The 26743-nt window shown below is 32.6% G+C and overlaps 1 protein-coding gene across 14 annotated transcripts in view; it reads left to right on the plus strand.

Moving 5' to 3' along the window:
* PHF14 (PHD finger protein 14) overlaps window positions 1–26743 on the plus strand; it is a 230488-nt gene that overhangs the window by 108357 nt on the left and 95388 nt on the right. For all 14 annotated transcript variants that reach the window (XR_012002675.1, XR_003235791.2, XM_072764412.1 and 11 more), the window contains 2 exons: window positions 11763–11813; window positions 11936–12057. Coding sequence is in view for 12 of the 14 variants with exons in the window: in XM_072764412.1 (XP_072620513.1) it covers window positions 11763–11813; window positions 11936–12057 (173 nt within the window). In the remaining 2 variants the exon portion in view is untranslated. The remainder of the gene's footprint in view (window positions 1–11762; window positions 11814–11935; window positions 12058–26743) is intronic.

Consider the following 26743-nt stretch of genomic DNA (forward strand, 5'->3'; position numbering starts at 1 on the left):
CTAAAATATTGCTTAACAAGAATAGAAACATGCTTTCTCACTTTATGAATACTTTTTACTATGTTACTGTTATAAAGCTGAGTGGGCAAGGCAGATGCTGAAGAAACCATACAGTGAGACTATCCCACTTAGTAAATTTTAAGGATTCTCATTGATCCAGTTTATTTTTAAAGGAAGGCATAAATAGAGTTTTAAAAATGACTTTTTTGGCCATTCAATATTTTTCAATTTTTTGGGTTCCTTGAGTTTAAGAGCAACTCTTCTTACAACATTCAACTTTTTTGTAAATGTGTATATATATATATATATATATATATATATATATATATACACACACATATATACACACACATTTTAATTGGGTTCAATTTGCCAACATATAGCATAACACCCAGTGCTATATATATATATATATATATACACACACACACACACACACACACACACACAGTCAGCCATGTCAAATAATTTCTGAAGTATTTTGTCCGGAGCCCATTTCCCTCCAGTTTTAATCTAAATTGGTTTTTCTTGGTCATTCTTGGACTTTGCTTCATCATCATCATGAGACTTCCTTTAAGCTTTCATAGGTGGAATTTTTTGCTGCTTGCATTTAAAGTTGGGTTTTTGGCTTTTTTTTTTTTTTTTTTTTTTTTTTCCCATTTAGGCCTGTATCTTGATGGGGGAACTTCTTCAATGACTTACTTAGTAAAAGTTAGTGAGAGGTAAATTTTTGAGATCTTACATGTCTGAAAATTAATTTTTTAATGCTCATTAATACTATGGCTATGTATAAAATATTACTTTTTTTTAAAAGCACTATTTGACTCCTGGCTGTCACTATTGCTTTCTGCTCTTATAACTCATTTTGTCTCCTGTCTTGAAACTCTTAGTATTTTCTCTTTTTGAGTTTCAGTGGTACAATTCACTACCTTGGTTGGTGTGGTACACTTTTATTCATTTATAGGAGTTTAGTGAGTGCTTTCTGTCAAGAAACTCACGTATTTTTAATTCTGAGAAATTATTTTTTGTTACTTTTTTGATAATTTTTATCCTTTGTTCTCCTTTTCTGGAACTTCTATTAATTGTATTTTGGTGATACTAGATTAGTTCTGTAATATTTTTTTCTATCATATTGTTCATTTTTTTTTAATTTCTGGGAGATTTTCTCAATTTTATATTCCAGCTGTTTTACTAAATTTCTGTTTTGGGGATGTGTATGTACTTTTCTCTTTACTTTTCTTTACTTTCATTTTATTTATTTGACAGAGAGAGAATAAGCAGGGGGAGCTGCAGGCAAAGGGAGAGGGAGAAGCAGGTTCCCCACTGAGCAAGGAGCCTGATCTGGAGCTCAATTCCAGGACCCTGAGACCATGACCGGAGCCCAAGGCAGACACTTAACCTACTGAGCCAACCAGGCTTCCCCTTCCTTTTTCTTTTAATAGCAGATGTTCTTATTTCATTATGGCAAAAACTTCTTATATTTTCAGGAATTTTCATTGTAATTCTGTTTTCTTTTGTATCCGTCATTGTCTTTGTTTCCTCTGGGTTCCCTATTTCTGTTATGTTGGTCTCTCTCATGTTGAAGCTTTAAGATGCTTGGGGATCTCTGGATATCTATATCTATCTATATCTATATCATCTATATCTATATCTATATCTATATCTATATCTATATCTATATCTATATCTGTAATTAAGTTTATGTGGGGCTGTTTTCCCTATAGGGATGATTTTATGATTGGGGGCTTTTTCTTTGAGAATACCTTAAATGTCAGTATCTATAGATTTTTTCCGTATCAATTTAGTAGAAGTATTCTCTCATCTCCTAAATGGTAGGTGTAATTTTGACTGCCAGACTCCTGAATAGGTGAGGAGAAGGGGGCTAAAGATCTCACAGTTCAGAAATCAGAATTCCATGCAAATTTTCTGGCTTTTGTTTGCTGCATCATTGCTCCCTTCTCTGTGCCTGATAATCCATTGTCCAGAGTTTGTCTGGTTGTTTTTCTCCAGAGAATAGGCCTTCTGTGTCTGGTGGGAGAGGAGTAATCTCTTGACAGTATAAGGAAGGAGAGAATTCCCTTATAACTTTATGTTACTGAATTTTAATCCAAAGTTTTATTTCTTACCTATATAGTGATTTACACAGTGTGGTAAGTGGAATAATGGCCCTCCAAAGATGTCTGTAAACTAATCCTTAGAACCTGTAAACATGTTCTAACATGTTTATATAACAGAAGGAACTTTGCAGGTATGACTAAAGTTATGGACCTTGAGATGGGAAGATTAAGCAGAGTTGTCCATGTGCCCAGTCTAATCACATAAGTACTTAAAAGAAGAAGACCTTTCCTGGCTGTAAGTAAGAGGGAGATGTGACTATAGACATGGGTCACAAAGATCCAGCATTGATGCCTTGGAACATGGAAGAATGGGGCCATGAGAAAGGAATGTTGGCATCCTTTAGGAGATGGAAAAGGCAAGTAAACTGATTCTTCCCCTTAGAGACCCCTGAAAGATATAAAGCCCTGCCAGCACCTTAATTTTAACCCACTGACACCCATGTCAGAACTGTAAAATAGTGCATTTGTTTTTTTTTAAGCCATTAAGTTTATGATAATTTGTTACAGCTGTAATAGAAGCTAATAGAGAGTAATTTGTGGTTTTGACATTTAAAGCTGAAATGGGACAATGATTCTTATTACTGTATATTTTTTACTTGAAGCCATGCATGTAGGAAATGAATGACACCTTCCTCCATACTTTTGGAAAGTTCCAGTAGTACAGTAGTTTATTCATACTTAAATGTTTTGTATCATTAAATGATGTAGGGTCAGTAGGTGAATTTTATTTTATAGTGCTTAATTAGTTTTTTCAACATTGATGGATGTTGAAAAAATTTTGAAAGGCATTTTAGTTTTATTTAGATATAAGTTAAATATAAAAATCCCTTATGCCACGATGGAAAATTAGTTCATTATTCTTTAAAGTTTGCTACAATTAAAATTAGCCTAATCAACTTATGGCTGATGGTCTTTTTTATAACAGCTTTATTGGGATATAATTCACATACTGTGCAATTCACTCATTTAAAATTGTATAATTTAGTGTTTTTTAGTAAATTCATAGAGTTGTACAGCCATTACCACAGTCAACTTTAGAACATTTTCATTGCTGTGCACTCCCAGCTCTTCCCGCCAAAATTCCTGTACCCATTAGCAGTGACTCCATTCTCCACTCTCCTAACCTTAAACCCTAGACAACTAGTAATCTACTTTCTGTCACTGTATGTCTCTGCCAATTTTGGACATCCAAGATAAATGGAGTAATACGATATGTGGCATTTTATGACTGGATTTTTTCACCTAGCATAATATTTTCAGGGTTTATTCATGTTATGGCAGTATCAGGACTTTATTTCTTTTGATTTTTGTATAATACTCCATGTTATGGCTATACCAGATTTTAAAATTCATCCATTCAGCTGTCACTTGATGGACATTTGTGGGGTTCTTTTTGTTTTTCACCCCTTGGTTGTTACAAATGATTCTGCTATGAATACATATATAAGCTTTTGTGTGACCATGAGTTCTTACTTATCTCCATTGTACACCTAGCAGTAGAGTTGCTGGGCCTTATGATAACTCTATTTTTGCCATTTGAGAAATTGCCAGATTGATTTTTAAACTGGCCATATAACTTTCTGTTCTCACCAGCAGTGTATGAAGACCCAAGTTTTTCTGCATATCACCAATATTTATTATTGTCTATTCTTCTGATCTAGTGATCCTGGTGCGCATGAAATGGTATCTCATTATGGTTGATTTGTATTTCTTTACTGGCTAATGAGACTGATTATATTTAAAAAGAAAAAAATATGATGCAGTCCCTTTTCCCTCACATTTATCTGTGCCATGTAACAGTGCTAAAATGATGTTTGTAGTTAGACTCTTAAATGAAAAATGACTGAGATTACACATCTGTTGTAAAGCTTTAAATACTTATCTATTATTATTTCCCTTGTCCCTAATTTTAGTTTGTATGAGCTAAGAAAGCAAAACCTAATGTGATAATATGATGAAATTCCGGAAGGATAACCTGAGGAATAATGAAAGATTAGTGCCCTAGCACTTTTTTCCTTTGGTGCCTTTATCACAATTGGAATTAATTTTTTTGTATGTTGTTAGTTTAATAAATGGGTAGAGATACCTTACATAATAGAGACCTGGCTATTTGTTTTGAAATATTTAAACTTTTGTTACATGAATGCTAGATTAAATTCAGATAGTAAACCTGGGACCAACAATAAGAATTGTTTTAGCATGGAACATGCTGCCTCATTCTTTGGAATAGTTGAAGCTATATGACTGTCAGGGAGGGTTATTTTATGAAGAGTTTCCAAACTGGGTAAAGAGAAACCATTATATTAAATAACACTTAATTTTAATTTTAAGATGTGTGTGAAAGAACCATGATCCAGTTCCAATTCCTTTGACCCCAATATGTCATGGATCCTTCTTTACATTCCTAGTCTCTAATAGCCAGTTTATTGTCAAAATAACTGAGCAGCATAGTTACCCCACATACCAGTGCCTTCGCTTAAAATTCCAGTATTTTACTTGGATCCTATATTTAGTCATTTTAGTAATGCTTTTGCTACCATCCTTGATTCTCATCCTCTTGCCAGTCTGAGTTCTTTTTTCTATTCTTGCTGGAGAGTTGCCAGTTACGTATGTTTTTTGTTGTTGTTAGTCATTTTTTTCTATATTCATCTTTAAGGTGAATGTTGAGTTTTATATCCTTATTAACGGTATTAAAACTGACTTACTGGGATCCCTGGGTGGTGCAGTGGTTTAGTGCCTGCCTTTGGCCCAGGGCGCGATCCTGGAGACCCGGGATCGAATCCCACGTCGGGCTCCTGGTGCATGGAGCCTGCTTCTCCCTCTGCCTGTGTCTCTGTCTCTCTCTCTCTCTGTGACTATCATAAATAAATAAAAATTAAAAAAAAACAAAATAACATTTAAAAAAAAGAAAACTGACTTACTCCTAAATTTAAGAATAATTTTGACTGTAGTTGAGAGTTTGAAAGATATGAGTAATATATGATTTTATTTTTAGCTTCTCCTTAGTTGCACTTAATCATATTTATAAATAATAATTCATGTAATTATTTGGTATCTGTAGACTCATGGACATGAACTCCTAAGTGGACAGGAACTGTCCTGTTTACTACTATGTGTCTATTACCTCCTACAGGGTTTGGTTCACGGCAGGTACTTAGTATTTCATAGTTCTTTCCATCTTTCACTATGGCTATGCATCTGAAGCTAGTGTCCTTTGAAGAATCTTTTTTCTAGTTCCTTCTTGTTAGAAAGCGAATTGGTCCTTTTCTCCTTATATATTAATCATATTTCTATGGTGAAACTAGAATTACTCAAAGGCAGCCCAGGAGACATTTGTGTAAGTATCTTGTTATTTAGATATTTTTCTGCATTATTTTTTCTGTGGAGACTTTACATTTGCTTTTATGCAAGGTAATTACTTTTGAAGAAAATATAGGTTAGCTTACCTATGTCCCTTTTGAAGTTACTTTAAAATTGATGTTTGTACTTTTTTGGCATATTTTCTAATGACTTTAATGTAACTTGAAAGCTTTCAGATTTTCTTTTCGTTTTCTCTACACTTTATGTTATCTAGTGACTTTTCATCTTTTATACAAGCGCCAAAGGACTTACTGGGACCCATCTTCTCATAGTCTTTTACACACATCCATCATTTTCTATTCTCTTTGAAGTTGTATATCTTTTTTCCTATCTCATACATTTTATTTTGTTTTATAGATCTCCTTTTTTTTTTAAATAAATGCCATAAAAAGTCAAAATACCTTTTAGCAGTTTGAGTAAAACCATATTGTTTTTCAGGATGTGCTTGTTATAGATCATTATTTTGAAAAAAGACTTAAACACATGGCTAAATTGTTTAACATCTAATGTAACAGTACTAAGTCAATATAGCCTTTTCTAAATGGCATTCTCCATTTGAGAGATAATCAAATATCCTAGAGTTTACTTACATTGCATTTGTTTTTAAATTGATTTTACACATCCAAAATAATAGCCTATTTAACAGAGTTACAACCTAAGTCCTAAGAATTCGAGAAACTAGAATATGTTTTGTGTGTGTATATAATTTTTGGTGCTAGTTTAGTGGAAACAGAAGCATTTGGACTCAGCCCTATTGAAATGACTAAAGGTTACTGTGCATTGTTTCTTCACCTACTTGTTATTTTTATACTTTTTAAATTAAATTATTGCAGTTCTGGGAAGAAAACATTATTATTTTTTAAAGGATTTTATTTATTTATTTGAGAGGGAGCACAAGTGGGGAAAGGGGCAGAGGGTAGAAGCAGACTCCCCACTGACTGGGGAGCCTGATGAAGCACTTGATCCTGGGACCTCAGGATCATGACCTGAGCTGAAGGCAGACACTTAACTGACTAAGCCACCCAGGTGCCCCAGAAAGGGTTATTACATATGGAGGCTTTAGATATCAGAGTTACTGAGTCTGTTATTCGACTCAAGGTAACCTATGCTAAACAGATTACATAACCTCAGTTTGTTATAGATGCTTAGAAGAAACCCTGGCAAAAATTTTTGTGGTGAACTAGACAATATTTAACTCACTTTGGCTCACTTGGAAGAGATCTACTACAGGTATCCTTAGCTCAAATAATCCTATTCAGAGTTTAAAGACTCCTTCTGTGCTTTTTGCCCCTTGGAAATCTATCATTTTTATTTACTCCCTGGAATGTGGAATAAGGAGAACAAAGAATAGGCGGAGCTTTGGAATTTTGCTTATTTTGAATATACCATTATTCATGAGAAAGGTTTTATAGGAATGCTTATTTATTAATATGTAAAATGTATAATTTATTTTCTACTTTTAGGCTTGTGGTTATTTTAATTTATAGTGCTAAGAAAAATTGGTCATAATTTTATTCTTCATATTTTTCTAACCTTGTTAATATAAATTAAATTAGGTAAAAATAAACTCTACAGCCAAATGACAAGAAAGGAAAACACTCACTTTTGGTGATCACTATTCCATCTGTTATATGCCAGTAGCCAATAGAAACAGATGGTGCTTTGTTCACACCTTGTTTGTATGTATAACATTTTATTCTAAATATTTTATGAGCTTTAATATATGACTGCTTTCAACATATTGTTTTATAATTGGAAAGCATATACTTATTTTTTTAGGAATTTTATATAATAATTTATGTTGAAAATTAAAAAAAAATGATATTGAAGGATTTTGTATAACTGCCCCATAGCTGTTGGCATTTTTTCCGCAGCATAAATCTGAATTTTAGCTTAGCAGAAATTGTCAAGGTTTGACCTAATTGTCTTAATTAACTTTGAATTTGGAATTTTGTTCATGAATAAGCATTTTCCTCTTTTTGTATAAAACTTACACAAGGAAGCATTCCTTATGTTTCTCTAACCACATATAAGCTTGTTTATTAATTGTCATTAAAAAGATCCATTTTAAATTTAGAGGAAACAGTACATAGATGAATATGTTGAAACCTATCTTAGTGATATCAAATATGTTGAGGCACTGTCTTTTAATTTTAAATTTAGTTCATTTGTCAAATGAATCATTCCAACCTTGGAAAAATCATCATGCACCTAACTTCATTGTAAATTAAATAACCCAGTGCTAAAGAATTAATGAAAATTTGTTACATGTTTTCTAGTCCAAATGAGTGAAGTTATTGATACATTTAATTATTTGTTTTAGATGAATAAACTATTAAAATGATGCGTGGTTGCTAAAAATACTCCTTTTTAACATATATACACTGTCTGTAATACCATGATACGCTCTTTGTGTATATTTTATCCCCTTCTGTTTTTAAGAAAATGTACTCTAGACAGATAAAGAGCCAAGTGATCTATGCAATTCAGATTGTCCTTGTTCCTTAGGCAAATAAAATTCTTACAAAATAACAACAGAAAAAAATAGAAATATGTCAAGTTTTGGAGTGAATTTCAAACTTTCATTTACTCTTAATAGCTTAATAATTACAAAAGAAAGCACAATTTGCAACTGAACCCTCAGTTATATAGAACTACGAGGTAATGTATCTATCTTTTTTAAGTTCTGAAGCATATGTTTGATAAATAAAATTCTTCCTTTTTCTACATGCTGTGTTCACCCTGCTGCTTTATTTATTTTTGTTTCTAAAATGGTGTCAGCCTCAGTATATATCATGAAATGACCAGCTAGTTATGAATACTTCTAATATATGTAAGATGGGGTAAGCCTTTGGATGATTGAGATTTATTAGATGAACCAAACATGTTTTTGTCACTCCTTTTTGCATCATTTCTCCCTCTTTCTAATTCCTCTTAGCATTCCTCTTCTGATTCAGGGATACCATGTGTAAGATATCTTCTCTGTTGTGATTGTAGGCAGTCATGAATTGTCATAGTTACAGTTGTTGCTACTTCATTAAAACTAGAAAAAAAAAAAAAAAGAAAGAAAGAAAACCCAGAACTGTCAGTATTTTCCTGGTTGGAGGACTTGGTATATGAAAAGTTGTCTTTGAATAATAATATTAATAATAATAATAATAATAATAATAATAATAATAATAATTTTTCCTTCCTTCCTTCCTTCCTTCCTTCCTTCCTTCCTTCCTTCCTTCCTTCCTTCTCTCTTCTTCTTCTTCTTCTTCTTCTTCTTCTTCTTCTTCTTCTTCCTTCCTCCTTTCTCCTTCCTCCTTCCTCCTTCCTCCTTCTTCCTTCCTTCTTCCTCCCCCCCTCCTCCTTCCTCCTCCTCCTCCTTCCTCCTCCTTCCTCCTCCTCCTCCTCCTCCTCCTCCTCCTTCTTCTTCTTCTTCTTCTTCTTCTTCTTCTTCTTCTTCTTCTTCTTCTTCTTCTTCTTTCTTCTTCCTTTCTTCTTCTTCTTCTTCTTCTTCTTCTTCTTCTTCTTCTTCTTCTTCTTTCTTCTTCCTTCTTCTTTCTTCTTTCTTCTTCTTTCTTCTTTCTTCTTCCTGTTTTTTTTGGAAATATTACTGATGTGCTAAATGCCAAAGAAGAAGCTTGCTGTAATTTACTTTGGTAATGGATCATGTTAGTCATTGTACTGACAGAGTACCCAATTGGTAGAATATAGTATCAATTTAAGATATTGAGGTAAAATGGAAGAATTTTTCCTTTAGGCATTACAGTGTTATACACTTGATCTTAGCCAAAAGGCCGAGAAGCGATGACATTACAGTGTTACAATGTATTTAAGTACTCAAGTGAGAATAAGATATTTTCTTTCTCATAATAATTTTATTTATCTCTACTTGGATTACACTATTAACCTTGGATTTGGCATGCAAGAAAAATCACTGAATTGAGAGTTGAGATACGTTGGTTTGCAGTTTACCTCTGTCAGTTATCAGCTCTGTGATAATCAAGTCACTTGTTTGGACTGCTTTTCAGAGCTCCAAGATGCTATAATTTCATATTGCTTATAACACTTCTGCTTTTTCTGGCTGGGAACTGTTTATGTTTAGTTATTTAATATTACCACAGGAATACATCATTGATTATCATTTGGTAATAAGTGTACTTCATTTAACATGACTTTTATTAGAGTACCTGGGTGGCTCAGTCAGTTAAGCGTCTGACTTCAACTCAGATCATGATCCCAGGGTCCTGGGATTGAGCCCTGCTTTTTGGCTCCTTGCTCAGCAAGGAGCCTGATTCTTTCTTTGCCTCTGACTGCTGTTCTTCATACTTCTGCACTCTCTCTCTCTTCAAATAAATAAATAAAATGTTTTTTTAAAAAAGTTTTATTTAAGTAACCTCTACACCCAACATGGGGCTGGAACTAATGACCCAGAGATGAAGAATTTCATATACTCTTGGAACTGAGCCAGCCTGGCACCCCAAATATTTTCCCTTTGGTACCAATTATTTGGATCACCTGATGGAAATGCCCTTATTTGTAAATTATACAAATTGAAAAATAGATTACTGGAGAAGGGAACAATAATTTATCCATTATGTCAACTGTTTTATCATTTGCATTATCTAGTATATTTATGGTTTTAATCTAACCACTTGGTTATTTTATTAAAACATTTATTGAGTTTTTATGTAATACATATTATACTAAGTTTAATTGGGTCTAGAAGATGAATATGGCATGGTTCTTGCCAGTTTTATGATGAACTGTGTTGGAGGACAGAAGTAGAAGCATAAAGGACAGGAATGTCACAGAAAGAAAAGATGAATATGTAAAGAGCTAGCCCCAAGATTTTAGTTAGAACATGGATAAGTGTTGTCAGCATTAAGGACTCTTCCACATTGATGTTCTCAGACCTTAATGTGTGTATAATTTACTTGCAGATCTTGTTAAAAGGAAGGCAGATTCTAATTCAGTATGTTGAAGTGAGTGTGAGCTTCTGTGTTTGTGACAAGCCCCCGGGTATGCCAGTGCTTATGAGCTATGATTGATATTTTGAGGAGCAAGGCTCAGTGCTGTTTTTTCAGAAGTAAGAATAGACTCTTTTTAGGGCTTGCATTTAAAGTCTTTTCCTAGATAAAGTCTTTCTTCTTCTAACTTACTCCATAATTTAATTAGAACATACTGATTAGCAGTACAAATATAAATGAATACAAAGTTTATAAATTTGCTTCTTTTGAATGACTAATTTAGTCAGCTGTTGGTTATATCTTGGAGCAGATTAAACAGTATGCAATTAGCCATGGTGTTAAATAACAAGGGACTCAATATTATGAAGAATTGAAATGGACAGTAATTTAGGAAAACATCAGCTTGTACTGGACATCAGTTTTGTTCACAATTATTTGGTACCTATTCTAATTTGGGAATGTTCCTTGATCTTAAGGGTCAGACAAACAAATTTGTGGGAATGGTGCCTCCTTTATCTTTCAGCCTCTAAAGAACTGGTCTGCGTAGGAGGATTATAAATTTATAAGGCTGTGCAATGTGGGTGGAAATTTTTAACATACTGGATACAAATACTATTGTAGTTTTCTTTTACCATTTAGATGTCATCTTTCTAATGATAAATGTGTTCTGAAATATAGGATGTAAAATTTCAAGTAAATAAATTTAAAGTAAGTCACTTATACCACGTGTTAGTTAGGTTTTTATTTTTTCTTTCTTTCTTTTTCTTCTTTTTTTTTTTTTTTTTTTTTTAAGTAGGTTCCATGCCCAGTGTGGAACGTGAGTTTTAGTTAGTTTTATTTCATCTTGGATTTGGGGGAATCTGAGATCTTTTATTCCCACTTTTTGATGGCAGTTAAAAGTTGGTTGTTTATGTTATACAAACATGTATGTACTCTACACAAACATTGGAAATAATAGTAATATGAGTCCGGGTTTAGCGTTTTGGCTATAGAAGTCGTAGAAGTTAAAATTTAAATGCTCTGGATAAATCATGATTGTGTGACATGTGTGAAGTGTTGAAAATCATTTCAGCTGATTTTGGAGAACTTACTTTTCCTATCAGTTGTGTAATTTAAAAGTAAAACGCTTGTAAAGTACATTTAATTTGTCATGTTTTATCTCTTCTGACATAAACTGTAACAAAGTGCACTAGAGCGATACAGTATTAATTAGAAATACTACTTTTTCAAGTGCTTAACTTAAAGCAGTAACATTTAACAGAAAATATTTATTTTTATTATTAATTAAACATTAGATATTTTTGTGGAATTTTTTTTTTTTTCTTAGAGAACCAGAGGACGAAAGCGAAGCTTCATTCCTGAGGAAGAAAAACATGAGGTTGGAATAAGTTAAGCATTTTTTACAGTCTAAACTTTGAGAAACTTTCTTGCTTAAATTTTCTTTTTTCCTCATATCTTGGTTTTGTTTTATGTTTTGTTTTGTTTTCCCTTGTATGGCAGGAAAGAATTCCTAGAGAGAGAAGGCAAAGGCAGTCTGTGTTACAAAAGAAGCCTAAGGCTGAAGATTTGCGAACTGAATGTGCAACTTGCAAGGGAACTGGAGACAATGAAAATCTTGTCAGGTAAATTGGTTGCTGAGACTTTGTCTTTAGGGGATTGAGGTTCCATCTTCATCATTTTCTCATCACAGATATAATGGGGAAAAAAATCACAGTATAGGACCTTTCTTAAAATCTTATTTAGTGGAAATAGTAGTTCAGAAACAGATTTCATCCACTTATTAACCTGCCACACATGGTTATTCTCTGGCTTTAGGTGTAATTAAGAGTGAAGTCTGGATTTTGAACACAAGAAACAATTTTCTCTTGACAATAGCAGTTAGCAATGCTCTGTGTTTATAGGCCATAAAAATAATTTCATCTAAACACTTCGTACTAAAGATTATTATTTCATTTCATAAACAATAAAATTCCTAAGTTGTTACATATTATAAAAGTTGAAGTTTATTAGTAATAATGATAGAGATTCTTTTTTATTTGACAAGAGCTTCATTAGTACTTCCTTACCATTTATCAAAATGAATGTGTTAAATGCTTCTCTCATGAAATAAAGAAAGGTGAAAAGATGGCCTAGATAGATTTTGTTTTTTGTTTTGTTTTCTTCTTTGTTTCTTTGTTTTGCTTTGGTACTTTTTTAAAGAATCAGACATAATGCTAATCAGGAATCTCAGCTGATGTTGCACAGTGACTATTCCTGAGGGTCCAGAGACTGCTAATTTTAGCCTTTTGCTTCTTGCTGAGATAAAGAAATTACTCAAAGCCCTGGGTGAGATGGAGGAGTGGGTGGAGTGGTGAGCAAAAGATCTAATTTAAAAGTAATATCATTCTTTCAAAGGACAGTGGCACAAAGAGTCTTCTAGTATGTTAAGGAAGCCATTTCTGATTTCTTTCAAGAATTATCTTTTGATAAAGCCCTGTGAAATTAACTGAGGGCACAGAAATTAAATGTTTCAAAAAGAATGAGTTGTTAAAACATACATTAGCACTGTTAAATGATTTTAAATATTTGCTTCCAAAATGATGTCATTTATTTGCCATTAAAAATCTAATTTCTGTTTGTTTTAATTCCTCAAATAAACGCATGCAGTTTTAAATTTTATGTGTTTTTTTTATACTATCATTAAAGAAAATGAGAAAATAAAAATTCCAGTGAAGAAATACAAGTGCTTCCACAGAGTTAGGAAGGTCTATCATGTTTGGTCAGTGTTCTCCGAAGTAGTACATAGTAATGAGAGCTATCCTGTAGATGAAACTCATTTAAATTTAGGGTAGAGTAGTTTTTGTATCAGAAGATACACATGAATAATTCTGACCATAATACAATTTTCTTTATGTAAAAAAAAAAAAAAAAGAAATCCCAAGCATAAGCATAACATGATGGAGTGCATAAACCATAAAAATAAATAAAAGAAAAACACCGTAAAACAGTCTTATATAATGAACAAAAATTCAATCTAAAGGAAATCCCCTTGGGGTTGAGAGATGCATCTTGGGATCTGATCAATTTGAAACAGTAGTTAAAAACTAGAGAGCTGGTTCTCTTTTTAATTATGTGAAAATTATGTAAATAATTTTAATTATATGAAATAATACATAATTATATATAATTAGATTATATTATTTAATTATATATATATATGTCCTCAGATATTTTTTCAAGATCCTAAGCTGATTTATGACATTTTTGCTGTAGGACCTATAAATTTATTTATTTTATTTCCTTGGTCATTTATTTGAAAGAACGTAGGACATAAATTCATTTTTATTTTAAAAACCACTTTATAACAAGAGTATATCAACACATCATATTTTAGTTATCATAAAAAAGTAGGTATAATCTTTTTTTGATTCTTGATGAGATTTTAAAAATAGTATTAGCCTTTCCTATCATTTATTTAATTAATTATTGTTATAAAATTTCCATTCCTAATTGCATTATTGTAACATGCCAGTGTCTGGGATTTTGTGGAAAGTTCTTCTGGAAGGTAAAGATATTTTTGTTACTCTAGAAATGATGAATATACAAAGTCTTCCTTGATTTTGCCTTGATAAGAAGATAACATCACAGATTTTCTGCAAAGGTTTTAAAGAGGTAATGAAGAGGGAATTAAATGTTTTATAATATATATTAATGTTTTTGAGGATAAAATAAGCTGGATATAAAGCAATGACATAAAATGTTTTATAGTTATAATGTGATTCTTCTGTTATAAAACAAAACAAAACAACATATTCAGTTTTAGCGCTATTGCTCTTGGGTTAAAGAGAAGTTTTTTTTTTTTACGTAGAATTTCATGTGTTTAAAAAGGTAATCTTATAAGCTAATATTTGCCATTTTCCCTAACATGTCTTTAATTTTTTAATTGGCACCATTATTATTTGCAAATCACCCCCCAATCTATGCTTTTATGATTAAGTTGCATCTTAAATATTATGTACACATGCTATTTTTTAACTTTAATTTTAAGACATTTTAAATTAGACTTTACTTTTCCTAAAGATATATTTCAGTGCTTAGTCAGTGATATATTATGCTTACTATGTATGTCTGTTAAGTTCTCATAAAATTAAATTTCTTGGGTGGTAATTTAATTAATAATATTTTACTGAATATACTATATTTTCTCAGGTTCTTTTGAACTAGTGTACGTGATTCACTAGAACCTGCTGTTTAGCAGCTTTGATTTTGAAACCACACTTCTCTATGTAATTCAGGCTATATACAAAAAAAAATCCTTCTTAATTATTTTCCTGGCTTTTTCAGTTACCTGTATATGTGTATATGTGAATTTACATGTATAATCTTTTCATATCATTGGGAAATTGAGTTCAGTTGATCCATTAACTGTAATATTAAGTTCTAGCTCTTATTTTTGGTTTGCCTCTAAGTTTTTCTCAGGTCTTTGGCAAGTAATTTAGCGTTTCTGTGTCTAAGTTTTTCCCTCTATTGTACATGATCAAAATTATACTCTGTTCTATTAGGGACTTAAATGAGTAATTACTGAGTGATAAATATTTTCCATATAAAGTGGTAGGGTAGTGGTATTGTTTAGTAATACAAAGGATACATATATGTGGGCTCCAAAATAAGGGTTCCAGTTGGTAAATATATTTCCATAATAATACATGCTTATTTTTGCTTTCCAGAGAATGTGCATGCCTTGTTTTTGTTGAATTTGTTGAAACATGTCAAAATGATTTGACTCAGCTATTTCCACTAGACATGGGAATCTGAAAATGATCAAGGTCCTAAAGAGAAAGATGGTTTACAGTATCTTACACATTTTTAAAAAATAGTGCCTTCTTTTTGCTATCTGCATTTAAAATTTAATTAAAAATTATATGGGAAATTCCCAATTAAAAATGTGTATTTCTTAGTGCTAAAGGTCACATTGAAGCTCTGTTTTGGAATTATGAAGTCTTTTTAGGTATTTATCTTTTTGTGATGGATGTTCTTATTGAGGTAGTAATGGCCTATGTAGTGATACATTTATTGGTTTTTGTTTCCACAGTTCCTGGAACAATTAATACTCAGTAAATGCTGGGTAAATGAATGACTACTTCATATAAGTAATGACTGATCATTCTTTGCTGAATTAATTTAAAAAAATCTGTTATAATTTATTCCTAGAACAAATTGGTCATTAAATACAAGTATTTGATGAAGTTGTTTAAAAGGCTTAATAAAGGAAAATTGCTTTTATGTCACTAAAAATACAAGATGAATACAACTAAGGAAATAGGAACTACAGATCTCAGATTAGTTAGTTGATATATCAGTGTAATAAACAGAAATGCAGTGATCCCTCTCCTTGATCAAATTTGATCTGCAAAAGATATATTTTTAGATGTTGGTGCATCTTTAAGTCTCCATCAAACTGTCAGATTAGGAATAAGAGCAAACTTTTAGACCTCAAATTTTAGCTTAACCCTGTAAACTCAGTGACACATTTTATTACTTAATGGAAGATAGAGAAAAAAAGGTTTTGTAAAGCTAAAAGCTCTAGAATCCATCAATCATCTTAAATAGTATCTTTAATTTTATTTTGTATTGTGGCCACTATTCAGAAGCATTGAGTGTAGGATATTATCCTATGAAGCTATTTCACTTTTTTATCTAGGTCCACATATTAAATGCTTACTATATTCTCCTCATTTGAGTAAATGGCAAATTACTTAGATACTGAACCATTTTGGTTATAAGATTAGGATGTCTGTTTGGTCTCTTAGCAATATTATTAGCACTTTTATTTATTTCATATTTTAAACATCTGGCTACTGAGTGCTTCCCTCCTAACTAACTTTGATTGTATCATAAGTGGTTAAGAACACCAGCAAAAATTCACGTTTATCAGATTTTTATTCAAATATTAGTCTCTTTGATTACTCATATTTTTTTTAAAAATTATTTTGTTATTTTGTTCTGACATGTATGGAGGCTTATTAGATTCCCTGTGTTGTGGTTGAGGGGTTGTTTTCTTGCAGAGATTTTATTAGACTAAAGAGTAAAGCTGGGCAGCCCGGGCGGCTCATCAGTTTAGTGCCACCGTTAGCCCAGGGTGTGATCCTGGAGACTCTTGATCAAGTCTCACATCAGGCTCCCTACATGGAGCCTGCTTCTCTCTCTGCCTGTGTCTCTGCCTCTCTCTTTCTCTGTGTCTCTCATGAATAAATAAATAAAATCTTAAAAAAAAAAGTAAAGCTATGATTAGTTATAATTTGTTACTATGCTCATAGAACATCAGGTCACTAAAAATGAATTGCTTTAAATTACTTTTAAAAAATGAAAAAAAAGAAAGGGTGCCTGGCTGGCCCAGTGGGTTGAGCACCCGACTCTTGGTTTCAGCTTAGGTCATGATTCGTGGGATTGAGCCACAATCCCACGATTGTGTTGTGGGATTGTTGTGTTGGCTCCTCGCTCAGCAGAGTCTGCTTGAGTTTCTCTCTCCCACCCCTTATGCTCCTCCACACCCCATCCCCCGCATACACACACTCTCTCTAAAATAAATAAATAAGTCTTTAAAAAATACTTAAAAAAAATGAAGCCTCGTGTTATTTTTTAAGAGCAGTTAAAATTGCAATTGGTAGATTTCTTAAATAGAATGACTTACTTTATTTTGATTACACACTTGTTAGTTTACTGTTTCTTGTGCAGTTTATCACACAGTAATCATTCTTAATGATAAAATTTACATACTGATGTAGGAATATCATGATTGTAAGTGATGGTGTTTGGATTATATGGATAATTTTAAATTAAAACCTAGAAACAACTACAAGTTTTAAAATGATTTGTGTCTTCTAATAAATTTCAAATATATGAAAAACAGATATTCCCCTGTACAAAGACATTTCTGGACAAACTTCTGTTTTTACTCTTTGCCTCTACAAGCAATTTCAAGGATAAGTTTTAGGTTTTTGTTTTACTTTGATTTGTCTTGCATTCCTGAGTCAGTGGTTCGTTAGTAGCATACAGTTACTTTATTCTAAAAGACTACTTCCAAAGCTTGGATTTCAATTATTTCTTTCAGTTATGTGTGGTAAAAATATATCCTCTCGTGTCTCCCTGACAACCTTTGTGATATACCTCTTCCTTCAAGTTTGGCTGCTTCTCTCTCTGGTATATGTTTAACTTGGCTTTTCTCTCTTGAAATTATAACCATCTTGAAGGTAATAGTCTCTGTTACACTTAACCTCATATAGCTTTGTGTTCTCATTCCAGTTAATGGTTTACATACTTTGTAGGAAGTTGCCTCAAGGAATCATTGCTAAGATAGTAAATCTTACTAATTTTTATGTTAGATTTAATAAAAAAAACAAAGAGCAACATATCAAGATTTCTCAGAAGACATATGGACTTCCTGTAACTCAGAGCCTGAAGAATTATGCTGCTCAACTCCTTTAATGGGGTTCACAGCCAAAGGGAAGAAAATTCTGGGATTCTATCCAAACTGAAGAAGCCTTAGAAATATTTGAAAATGTAAACAAAGGAACATAATTATGACCTCTGAAATTTTATTTTCTTTGATTTTTAACTGTCCTTTAAAATTTTTATTTATAATTTTAATAATGGTTATGGAAATGGTTGCTATTCAAGGAAATTCTGATATGATTAGTGAAAATAATACCATCTAATACTTGAGCAAAATTAAAATTCAGTAAAATTAAGAACACCTATCTCTGCCACATTCTGGAGTGTTAAACATAATTATGTTCCTGTTATGAGAAATATTCATAAACTTCCATTTTGTTTAGCACACAGTTGATTTTTAATTTTTTGGTATCTTTAAAAAAAAGATACTACTTTATGAGGTCATCTTTAGTTTTGAAAGCTTTATTTATTCTTGAAAACTTGGTTGTTTAATTGTTTTAACTTTTAAAAAGCTGCTTAATTGGGTAAGCCTAATGCTGGACATAAAACTATAAGAATGACAATATTTAATATATGAAAAATGCTAGAATGTATGAAGAAATAAGTACGATTATTGGTTAACAAAGATATTTTTCTTTCCCTTATTATTAAAGATAAGTAGGAAAAAAGGAGCATATATGTTATAATTTAAATATCCTTGATATATTTTTAAAAGTAGATGTTTTGATGAAATACAATCTTAGTAATTTGGATGTAGATGACAGAAAATTAAAAGTAAAAAAATGACTATTCCTAAATAGAAACTTAATCAATTTTGTTTCAAGTTTTTAAAATCTAGGTTATGTTAACTACATAGACAAAAACAATTCAATGTTCCTAAAATTGTAAATTCTAAAGTAATAATGCAATGATGAAACAAGCTTAACCAGCTTCGTGGAAACGTTTCCATTTATTAAAATTTATTAAAAAGTATCATGTTCGGTAACTCTGTTTGCTTGAGTTTAGGATATATGGGAGGTAGTTTCAGAATTGCCAACCAAAACAACTACAAAAGGTATAGCTACTAAGCTCACTAGTATATGTGTGTGTTGTGGGGGGCATAAGTTACATACAATGAAATGCATAAATGTTAGTGGATAAATTGATGGTTTTTCACAAAAGCATGCACTCATGTAACCCCCATTTCTAATAATAGCTGGAACATTGTCATCACTTCCAAGAATTTGTGGCCTTTCCCAGTCATTCTTCTCAAAGGCGCCCATTTTTCTATTTTATTTTCAACCGTATATTAGTTTTGCCTCTGGTAGAATTTCATATAAATGATATGTTTAGTTTTTATTTGATGTCAGCTATTTCAAGGAGTATGTGAGGGATTCCTACTGTAGTTTTAATTTGCATTGGTCTGATATATATAATATATAACACATTGTCATGCACTCCCAGGCTATTTGGATTCTCTATTTGAGAACTAATTCTTTTGCCCATTTTTTATTTTAAAGATTGGGTTTTATGTTTAGTATTGAGTTTTAGAAATTTTAAAATATATTTTGAATATAAGTCCTTTTATAAATGTTTTTCAAACATATTCTCCTTATTCATGACTTGCTTATTCATTTCCTTAATGGTATCATTTAAACAGCAGAAGTTACTGAGTAGAAATTACTAATTTTGCTGAACTCCAATTAAAATTAAACACCCTTTTCTTTTATGATTATTGCTTTTGTTTCCTATCTAAGAATCCTTTGCTAAATCCAGGTAACAAAGATTATTACCTTCATTTTCTCCTAGAAGCTTTATGACTCTAATATTGAGATATATGATCAATCTGAAATTAATTTTTGTTTAGGGTCACAGGTAGAGTTAAGGAAGGTTTATTTATTATCTCATGTGGGTTTCCAGTTTCCCAGCACCATCTATTGAGGATGCTTGTCTTCCTATATTAAGTTGCTTTGGTATCACTGTTAAAAATCAGTTGGCTTTTTATTTATTTATTTATTTATTTATTTATTTATTTATTTTTTAATCAGTTGGCTTTTTAAATGTGAGTCCTTTTGAAACTATATTCTGTTCCATTAAGCTATCTATTTATTCCTATGCCAGTATCAATTGCCTTGATTACTGAAGCCTTATAGTAAGTTCTTTTGTGCTTCTAGTTCCTTTGCATTTTCGTATAAATGTTAGAAATACTTGTCCATTTTCATTTAAAAAAAAAAACGAAAAAAAAAAAAGAAAGAAGACTAGACATAATACCATAAAAGGCACAGGCAGTAACAAAACCACAAAAATAGATAAGTTAACTTCATGTAATTTTTTTTTAAGATTTTTATTTATATATTCATGAGAAGCAGAGAGAGCACAGCAGAGACAGGCAGAAGGAGAAGCAGGCTCCATGCAGGGAGCCCGATGTGGGACTCAATCCTGATACTGCAGATCACGCCCTGGGCCAAAGGCAGGCACTCAACTGCTGAGCCACCCAGGCTTCCCTGAACTTCATTTAAAATTAAACTTTTATGTATCAAAGGACAGTATCAACAGAGTGAAAAGGTAGCCCCCAAAAATGTGAGAAAATATTTGCAAATCATGTATCTGATAAGCGATTGGTAATCAAAAATACATAAAGAACCACGACTCATCAGCAAAACAAAAAAGGTAATTAAAAACTAGCAAAGGACTGGAGTAGACATTTTGCCAGTGAAGATATACAACAGCTAACAAACACATGAAAAGATCCTCAGCATCACTCATTATTAGAGAAATTCAAATGAAAACCACAAGATACCATGTCAGACCATTAGAATGTATAGAATGTTTTCCATTCTGAGAGCTAATGGAAACATATAGAATGTTTTTTAGAATGTATATTTTAAAACCAAAAATAACAAGTGTGGTGATGATGTGGTGAAATTGGATCCATTGTGCACTGTTGATGAGACTATAAAATGGTGCATCTACTGAGAAAAACAGTATAGCAATTCCTCAACAAATTAAACACAGAATTGCCATATGATCCAGCAGTTCCAGTTCTCAGCATATATCCAAAAGAATTGAAGGCAAGGACTTAAGATACTGTACATCCATGTTCATAGCAACATTAGAGGCAATAGCCAAAAGGTGGAAACAACCGAAATGTCCATTTATGGATGAATGGATAAACAAAATAGGGCATATACATATAATGGAATATTATTATTCAGCCTTAAAAGTAAGGAAATTCTGACATACAATATGGATGAACCTTGAAGACCTTATGTTCAATGTCTGATTCCACATAATATGAGTTATTTAGAGTAGTCAAATTCATAGAGACAGAAAGTAGAATATTGGTTTCCAGGGATAGGGTGACTGGAAAGTTACTGTTTGATGGGCACAGAGTTTCATATGGGGAAAATGAAAAGTTGCAGAGATGGATGGTGGTAATGGTTGCAGAGCAATATAAAAGTGCTTCATGGTTCAGTTAGTTAAATGTCCCAACTCTTGATTTTGGCTCAGGTCATGATCTCAAGGTTGTGAGATGATTGTGGGGCTCAGCTGTGGGCATGAAACATGCTTAAGAATCTCTCTCTCCCTCTGCCTCTGCCCTTCCTCTCTCCCTCTCTCTCAAAAAAAAAAAAAAAAAAAAAGTCTACATAATGCCTTAGAACTGTACACCTAAAAAATGCTTAAAATGATAATGTTATGTATACTTAACCACAGTTTTTTAAAGACCAAAACAGAAAGCCTACTGCAATTATGATTAATTTTGTGTTGAATATGTGGATGAATTTGGAGGAGCATTAACATTTCAAGAGTATTGTCTTTTTTTAATTTTTTAAGATTTTACTTATTTGAGAGAGAAAGTGTACAAGCAGGAGGAAGGGCAAAGGGAGAGGGAGAAGGAGACCCTCTGCTGAGTGCGGAGGTGAACATGGGGCTCTATCCCTGGATCCTGAGAATATGACCTAAGCTGGAGTCAGATGCTCAACCAACTGAGCCACCAGGCACCCTTTGTCTTTTTTAAAAATTATTTTTTTAGTTTAGTTTTAAATTTTGATTTCAGTATAGTTAACGTACAGTGTTATATTATTTCAGATGTACAATATAGTGACTCAACAATTCTATACATTACTCAGTGCTTATCATGATAAATATACTCTTTAATCTCCATCACTTTTAACCCCTGCCCACTCACCTCACCTCCGGTAACCATCAATTTGTTCTCTATAGTTAAGAGTGTTTCTTGGTTTGTCTCTCCTCTTTTTCTTTGTTCATTTGTTTTATTTCCTAAATCCCACATATGAGGAAAATCATATGGTATTTGTCTTTCCCTGGCTGGCTTATTTTGCTTAGCATTATACTCTAGCTCCATCCATGTTGTTGCAAATGGCAAGATTTCATTCTTTTTTATGCCTAAATAATATTCCATTATATGCATAATATATAATTATATAATATTATAATATTAGATTATATAATTACATTATTTTAATTATATAAAATAAAAGTAAAAATAATATATATAAATGTATGTAAATAATATATAAAATATATAATAAAAATAAAATAAATGAATTATAAAATATGTATATTAATTATATAATAAATATATTATTATCAATATATATCTCATCTTTACCCATTCATTTAATGATTGACACAGGCTGCTTCCATTATTTGGCTATAATAAGTAATACTGCAATAAACATCAAAGTGCATGTATCCCTTTGAATTAGTGTCTTTGTATTTTTGGGTAAATACACAGTAGTACAATTACTGGATAGTAGAGTAGTTCTATTTTTCAGTTTTTTTTTTTTAATTTTTATTTATTTATGATAGTCACAGAGAGAGAGAGAGAGAGGCAGAGACACAGGCAGAGGGAGAAACAGGCTCCATGCACCGGGAGCCTGACGTGGGATTCGATCCCGGGTCTCCAGGATCGCGCCCTGGGTCAAAGGCAGGCGCCAAACCGCTGCGCCACCCAGGGATCCCTATTTTTCAGTTTTTGAGGAACCTCCATACTGTTTTCCACAGTGGCTGCGCCAGTTGTATTCCCAGCAACAGTGCAATAGAGTTCTCCTTTCTCCACATGCTTGCTAACATCTGTCATTTCCTGTGTTGTTGATGTTAGCCATTCTGACAGATGTGACGTGATATGTAGTTTTGATTTGCATTTCCCTTGTGATAAATGGTTTTGAGCATTTTTTATGTGTCTGTTGGCCATCTGTATGTGTTCTTTAGAGGAATGTCTCTTCATATCTTCTGTTCATTTCTCATTGGATTATTTGTTTTTGGGTGTTTAACAGGATTGTGTTCTGATCCTTGAACTTGATATATCTCTGCATTTATTCACATTTTCAGATATCCTATATATTTTTTTCTCATCAATGTCTTTGTACTTTTCAGTATAAAAGTCTTGCATGTCTTTTATTAAATGTATTTTTATGCATTTTGTGTTTTTTGATGTTATTGTATAAGAGATTTTTAAATACAATTTTTAAAAACTGTTTATCCAAGCATGGAGAGCTGCCAGGTATTGAGGTGTTCAGTTAGGACAATTAAAATTATTTATTTATTTATTCCAGTAGTATAAACAAGATACCAAACAGGAAAAATTGCTGGCTCCTCCAATACTCCAGTTTCTCCACTGAATAGTACTAGATAAAGGTCAAATTAATCAGTACAGACATGGAGGGGAGTGGGGGCATTAATGTCACTGCTGAGGGAGTCCTGAACAAAAAGCTTTTGCTGTTTTATGGACCCAGGCACTGGGAATAGGTCCGGGAAGCAGAAAATAATTGAGTCAGTAAAGTCTTAAAGACCACTCAATAAGGAGATTTGGCAGAGGTGCATGAGCTCTTACTTCAGTGTTTGAGTCTACCTCCTCCTTCCTCCACATCAGGAGGCTTCAAAAATTACACCAATCTTGCAGTCCTGGGATAAGCCCCCTCCAGGTCATGAGGTATTGCCTCGTATATATGTTTTTGGATTTCATTTGGTAATATTGCTAAAATTTGTTATTGAAATCAAGTAAAATTTGATAATGGTTTTGGCTCTCTATTGATGAAAGTACTGTTCTTGTTAATTTCTTGTAGTCTTTATCAGGTTTTGTTCTCAGGGTATACTGGATTTCTAAAAGGCACTAGAAAGTATTCCTGTCTCATCTGTGTTTGCTTACAATTGATATTTCTTCACTAATTTTTTTTTTTTTTTTAAATTTCCCAATGAAACCATCTGGGCCACGGCTTTCTTTCTTGGATGGTTTTTGATAATTCAATTTTTTTTTGATAATTCAATTTTTAAAATAAATATAGATTGAACTTTTTAATTTTGTTTTGTGTCAGTTTTGATAAGATGGGTTTTCCAAAGAATTTATTAATTTTTTCTCTGTTGTCAGTTACTTATTTTCTTTAGTCGTACTCATCTTTTTTTTTTTTAAAGAACAGTTAAAATTTAAAGTACATCTTACATACAAAAGAGTATTGACTTACATGTCCAGTTTTAAGAAAAAATCTGTTCATGACAGAAAAATAGAACAGGCAGCTATTTACTGATCACATAGACTAAGAAACTGAACATTATTCAAACCTTTGAAACTCTTCAGTCCCCCTCCTGGTCACACCTTCCTGCCTCTGCGTACACTTATCTTTGGATATGCACTATTTGCTTGTGACTTTTCTACTTCTTGTAATATTTTGGATCACATTCTCTTCTAAGACAAAGTCAGTATTTACTTCTTCCACGTATCCTTCTTGACTTACATGATGCCGCAGTGATCTTTTTCTTGCCTTGGTTGCCCTTGGGACCCACATAAAATCCTACATCATGCTGTCATCCTCTTGTTTGAAAATTGTCTCTGAGTTATTTTTACTTTTTCAATTAGATAAGGGCAGGGTCTTAGCCTTCCATTTATTTGTGATAGTTCTTAAAGTCTAATATAATATACTATGGCACAGGCAGCTAATTCAGAATAAATACTTCTTGATTTGCTGATGCATTAAGTCTGTACACTTTTATCGCTTTATTTATTTCATTTTCTTAGTTTTTACTTTTAAATATTTTATTATTTGAGAACAACAGTGAGAGAGCCCCTGCTTGCATGAGCACAAGCAGGGGAAGGGGGACAGAGGGAGGAGCAGGCTCCCTGCTGAGCAGGGATTATAACCTGAGCCAAAGGCAGATGCTTAACTGACTAAACCACCCAGGCACCCCCACTTTTGTAACTTTATACAATTGAAATAGTTCATAATCTCTCTGAGGGCAGGGACATTTCTTTAAATAAATCCTGCTTGTTTTATTTTTAAATTTTATAAACATTTTTAATTATCAAAAACAAAAATAGTATATACATGTTGTAAAGAAACAAGAAGGTAAATAATAGTTTTTTGATTGATTACTTCACTGAGAGATCTCAGCTACTTCATACTTGTCATTTGCCAGTTCTTTCATTTTAGGCAAGTCAGTTCATCTCTGTATTATCTCTGTTTTCTTATTTCAGTAGAAGAATTTAGGCTGTGTCATCACTGAGGTTTAACAAACTAGCTCTGCTATTCACAGATTATGTGACACACTAAGTTCCTAACTCCATGCTACTTTTTTGTTTACATTCCCTCACAAGCTCTCCTGGCAACATTCAGTAGCATCTCTTTTGAGGCTACTCTGTAACTACATAGAATATGATTATTTTTCTTGATTAATTCTCAAAAAGAAAAAAAGGTTTCTTAGATCCATTTTCTTGTTGCTGTGTCTCTCATTTAGCTAAAGAGGAGTGGAAAGTAAGTTCATTCACCACACCTTCTTCTGTTGATAAATAGCATGTACTAATTTTTATTTTTTTTAAGATTTATTTATTTTAGAGAGAGAGAACATAAGGTGGGAGAAGGAGCAGAGAGAGATGTACAGAGAGACAATGTCAAGCCGAATCCCTGCTGAATGTGGACCCTGACATGGGGCTCAATTCCATGACCCTGAGATCATGACCTGAGCCAAAATCAAGGGTTAGAAGCTCAACTGACTGAGCTATGCAGGCACCTGAATACTTCCTTTCTTTTTAAAAAATAAATATACTGAGGTCCAGTGTTCATGCCATAAGATTCAGCATTATAAATGTAGAACATAATGATTTTTAATAAATTTGTAAAGTGGTTTGCCACCACTGCAATCTAGTTTTATAGTATTTTTATCACCTCAAAAAGTGCTATGCCTATTTACTGTTAAATCTAGCTTCCAACCTCTTTAAATGTTCTATTGTCACTGGTTCCGCATAGCCTATTCCTTTCCTGACCTTTTTTCATTTTTTTTTTTTAAGATTTTATTTATTTATTCATGAGAGACAGAGAGAGAGGGAGAGAGAGAGAGGCAGAGATACAGGCAGAGGGAGAAGCAGGCTCCATGCAGGGAGCCTGACCTGGGACTCAATCCCAGGTCTCCAGGATCAGGCCCTGGGCTGAAAGTGGCACTAAACTGCTAAGCCACCCAAGCTGCCCCTTTATTCATTTTCATATTACTATTATACATGTTTCTGGTTACAGATTTTTTTTCAAAAATTTTTTTAATATACTGAAGGCAACAAAGATTCTTTAAAAAAAAAAAAAGATTTTATTTATTTGAGAGAGAGAGCATAAGCAGGAATGACAGAGGGAGAGGGAGAGGAAGAAGCAGGCTCCTGCTGAGTAGGGAGGCAGCCTTGGGATTCAATCCCAGGACTCCAGGATCATGACCTGAACTGAAGGTGAACAGATGCTTAACTAACTGACCCACCCAGGTGCCCAACAAAGATTCTTTTTCTGATCCAAACTTTAGTCAGATTCCTGAACTTCCTCCTAGGTTCATCCGTGTACTTCATTGTAAATACGGTTTTGTCAAGAACCCTGCTAAGTCAGGTGGTTTTTTTTAAAATTTTTC

Source organism: Vulpes vulpes, chromosome 7 (genome assembly GCF_048418805.1).
Source record: "Vulpes vulpes isolate BD-2025 chromosome 7, VulVul3, whole genome shotgun sequence".
Classification (NCBI taxonomy): domain Eukaryota; kingdom Metazoa; phylum Chordata; class Mammalia; order Carnivora; family Canidae; genus Vulpes; species Vulpes vulpes.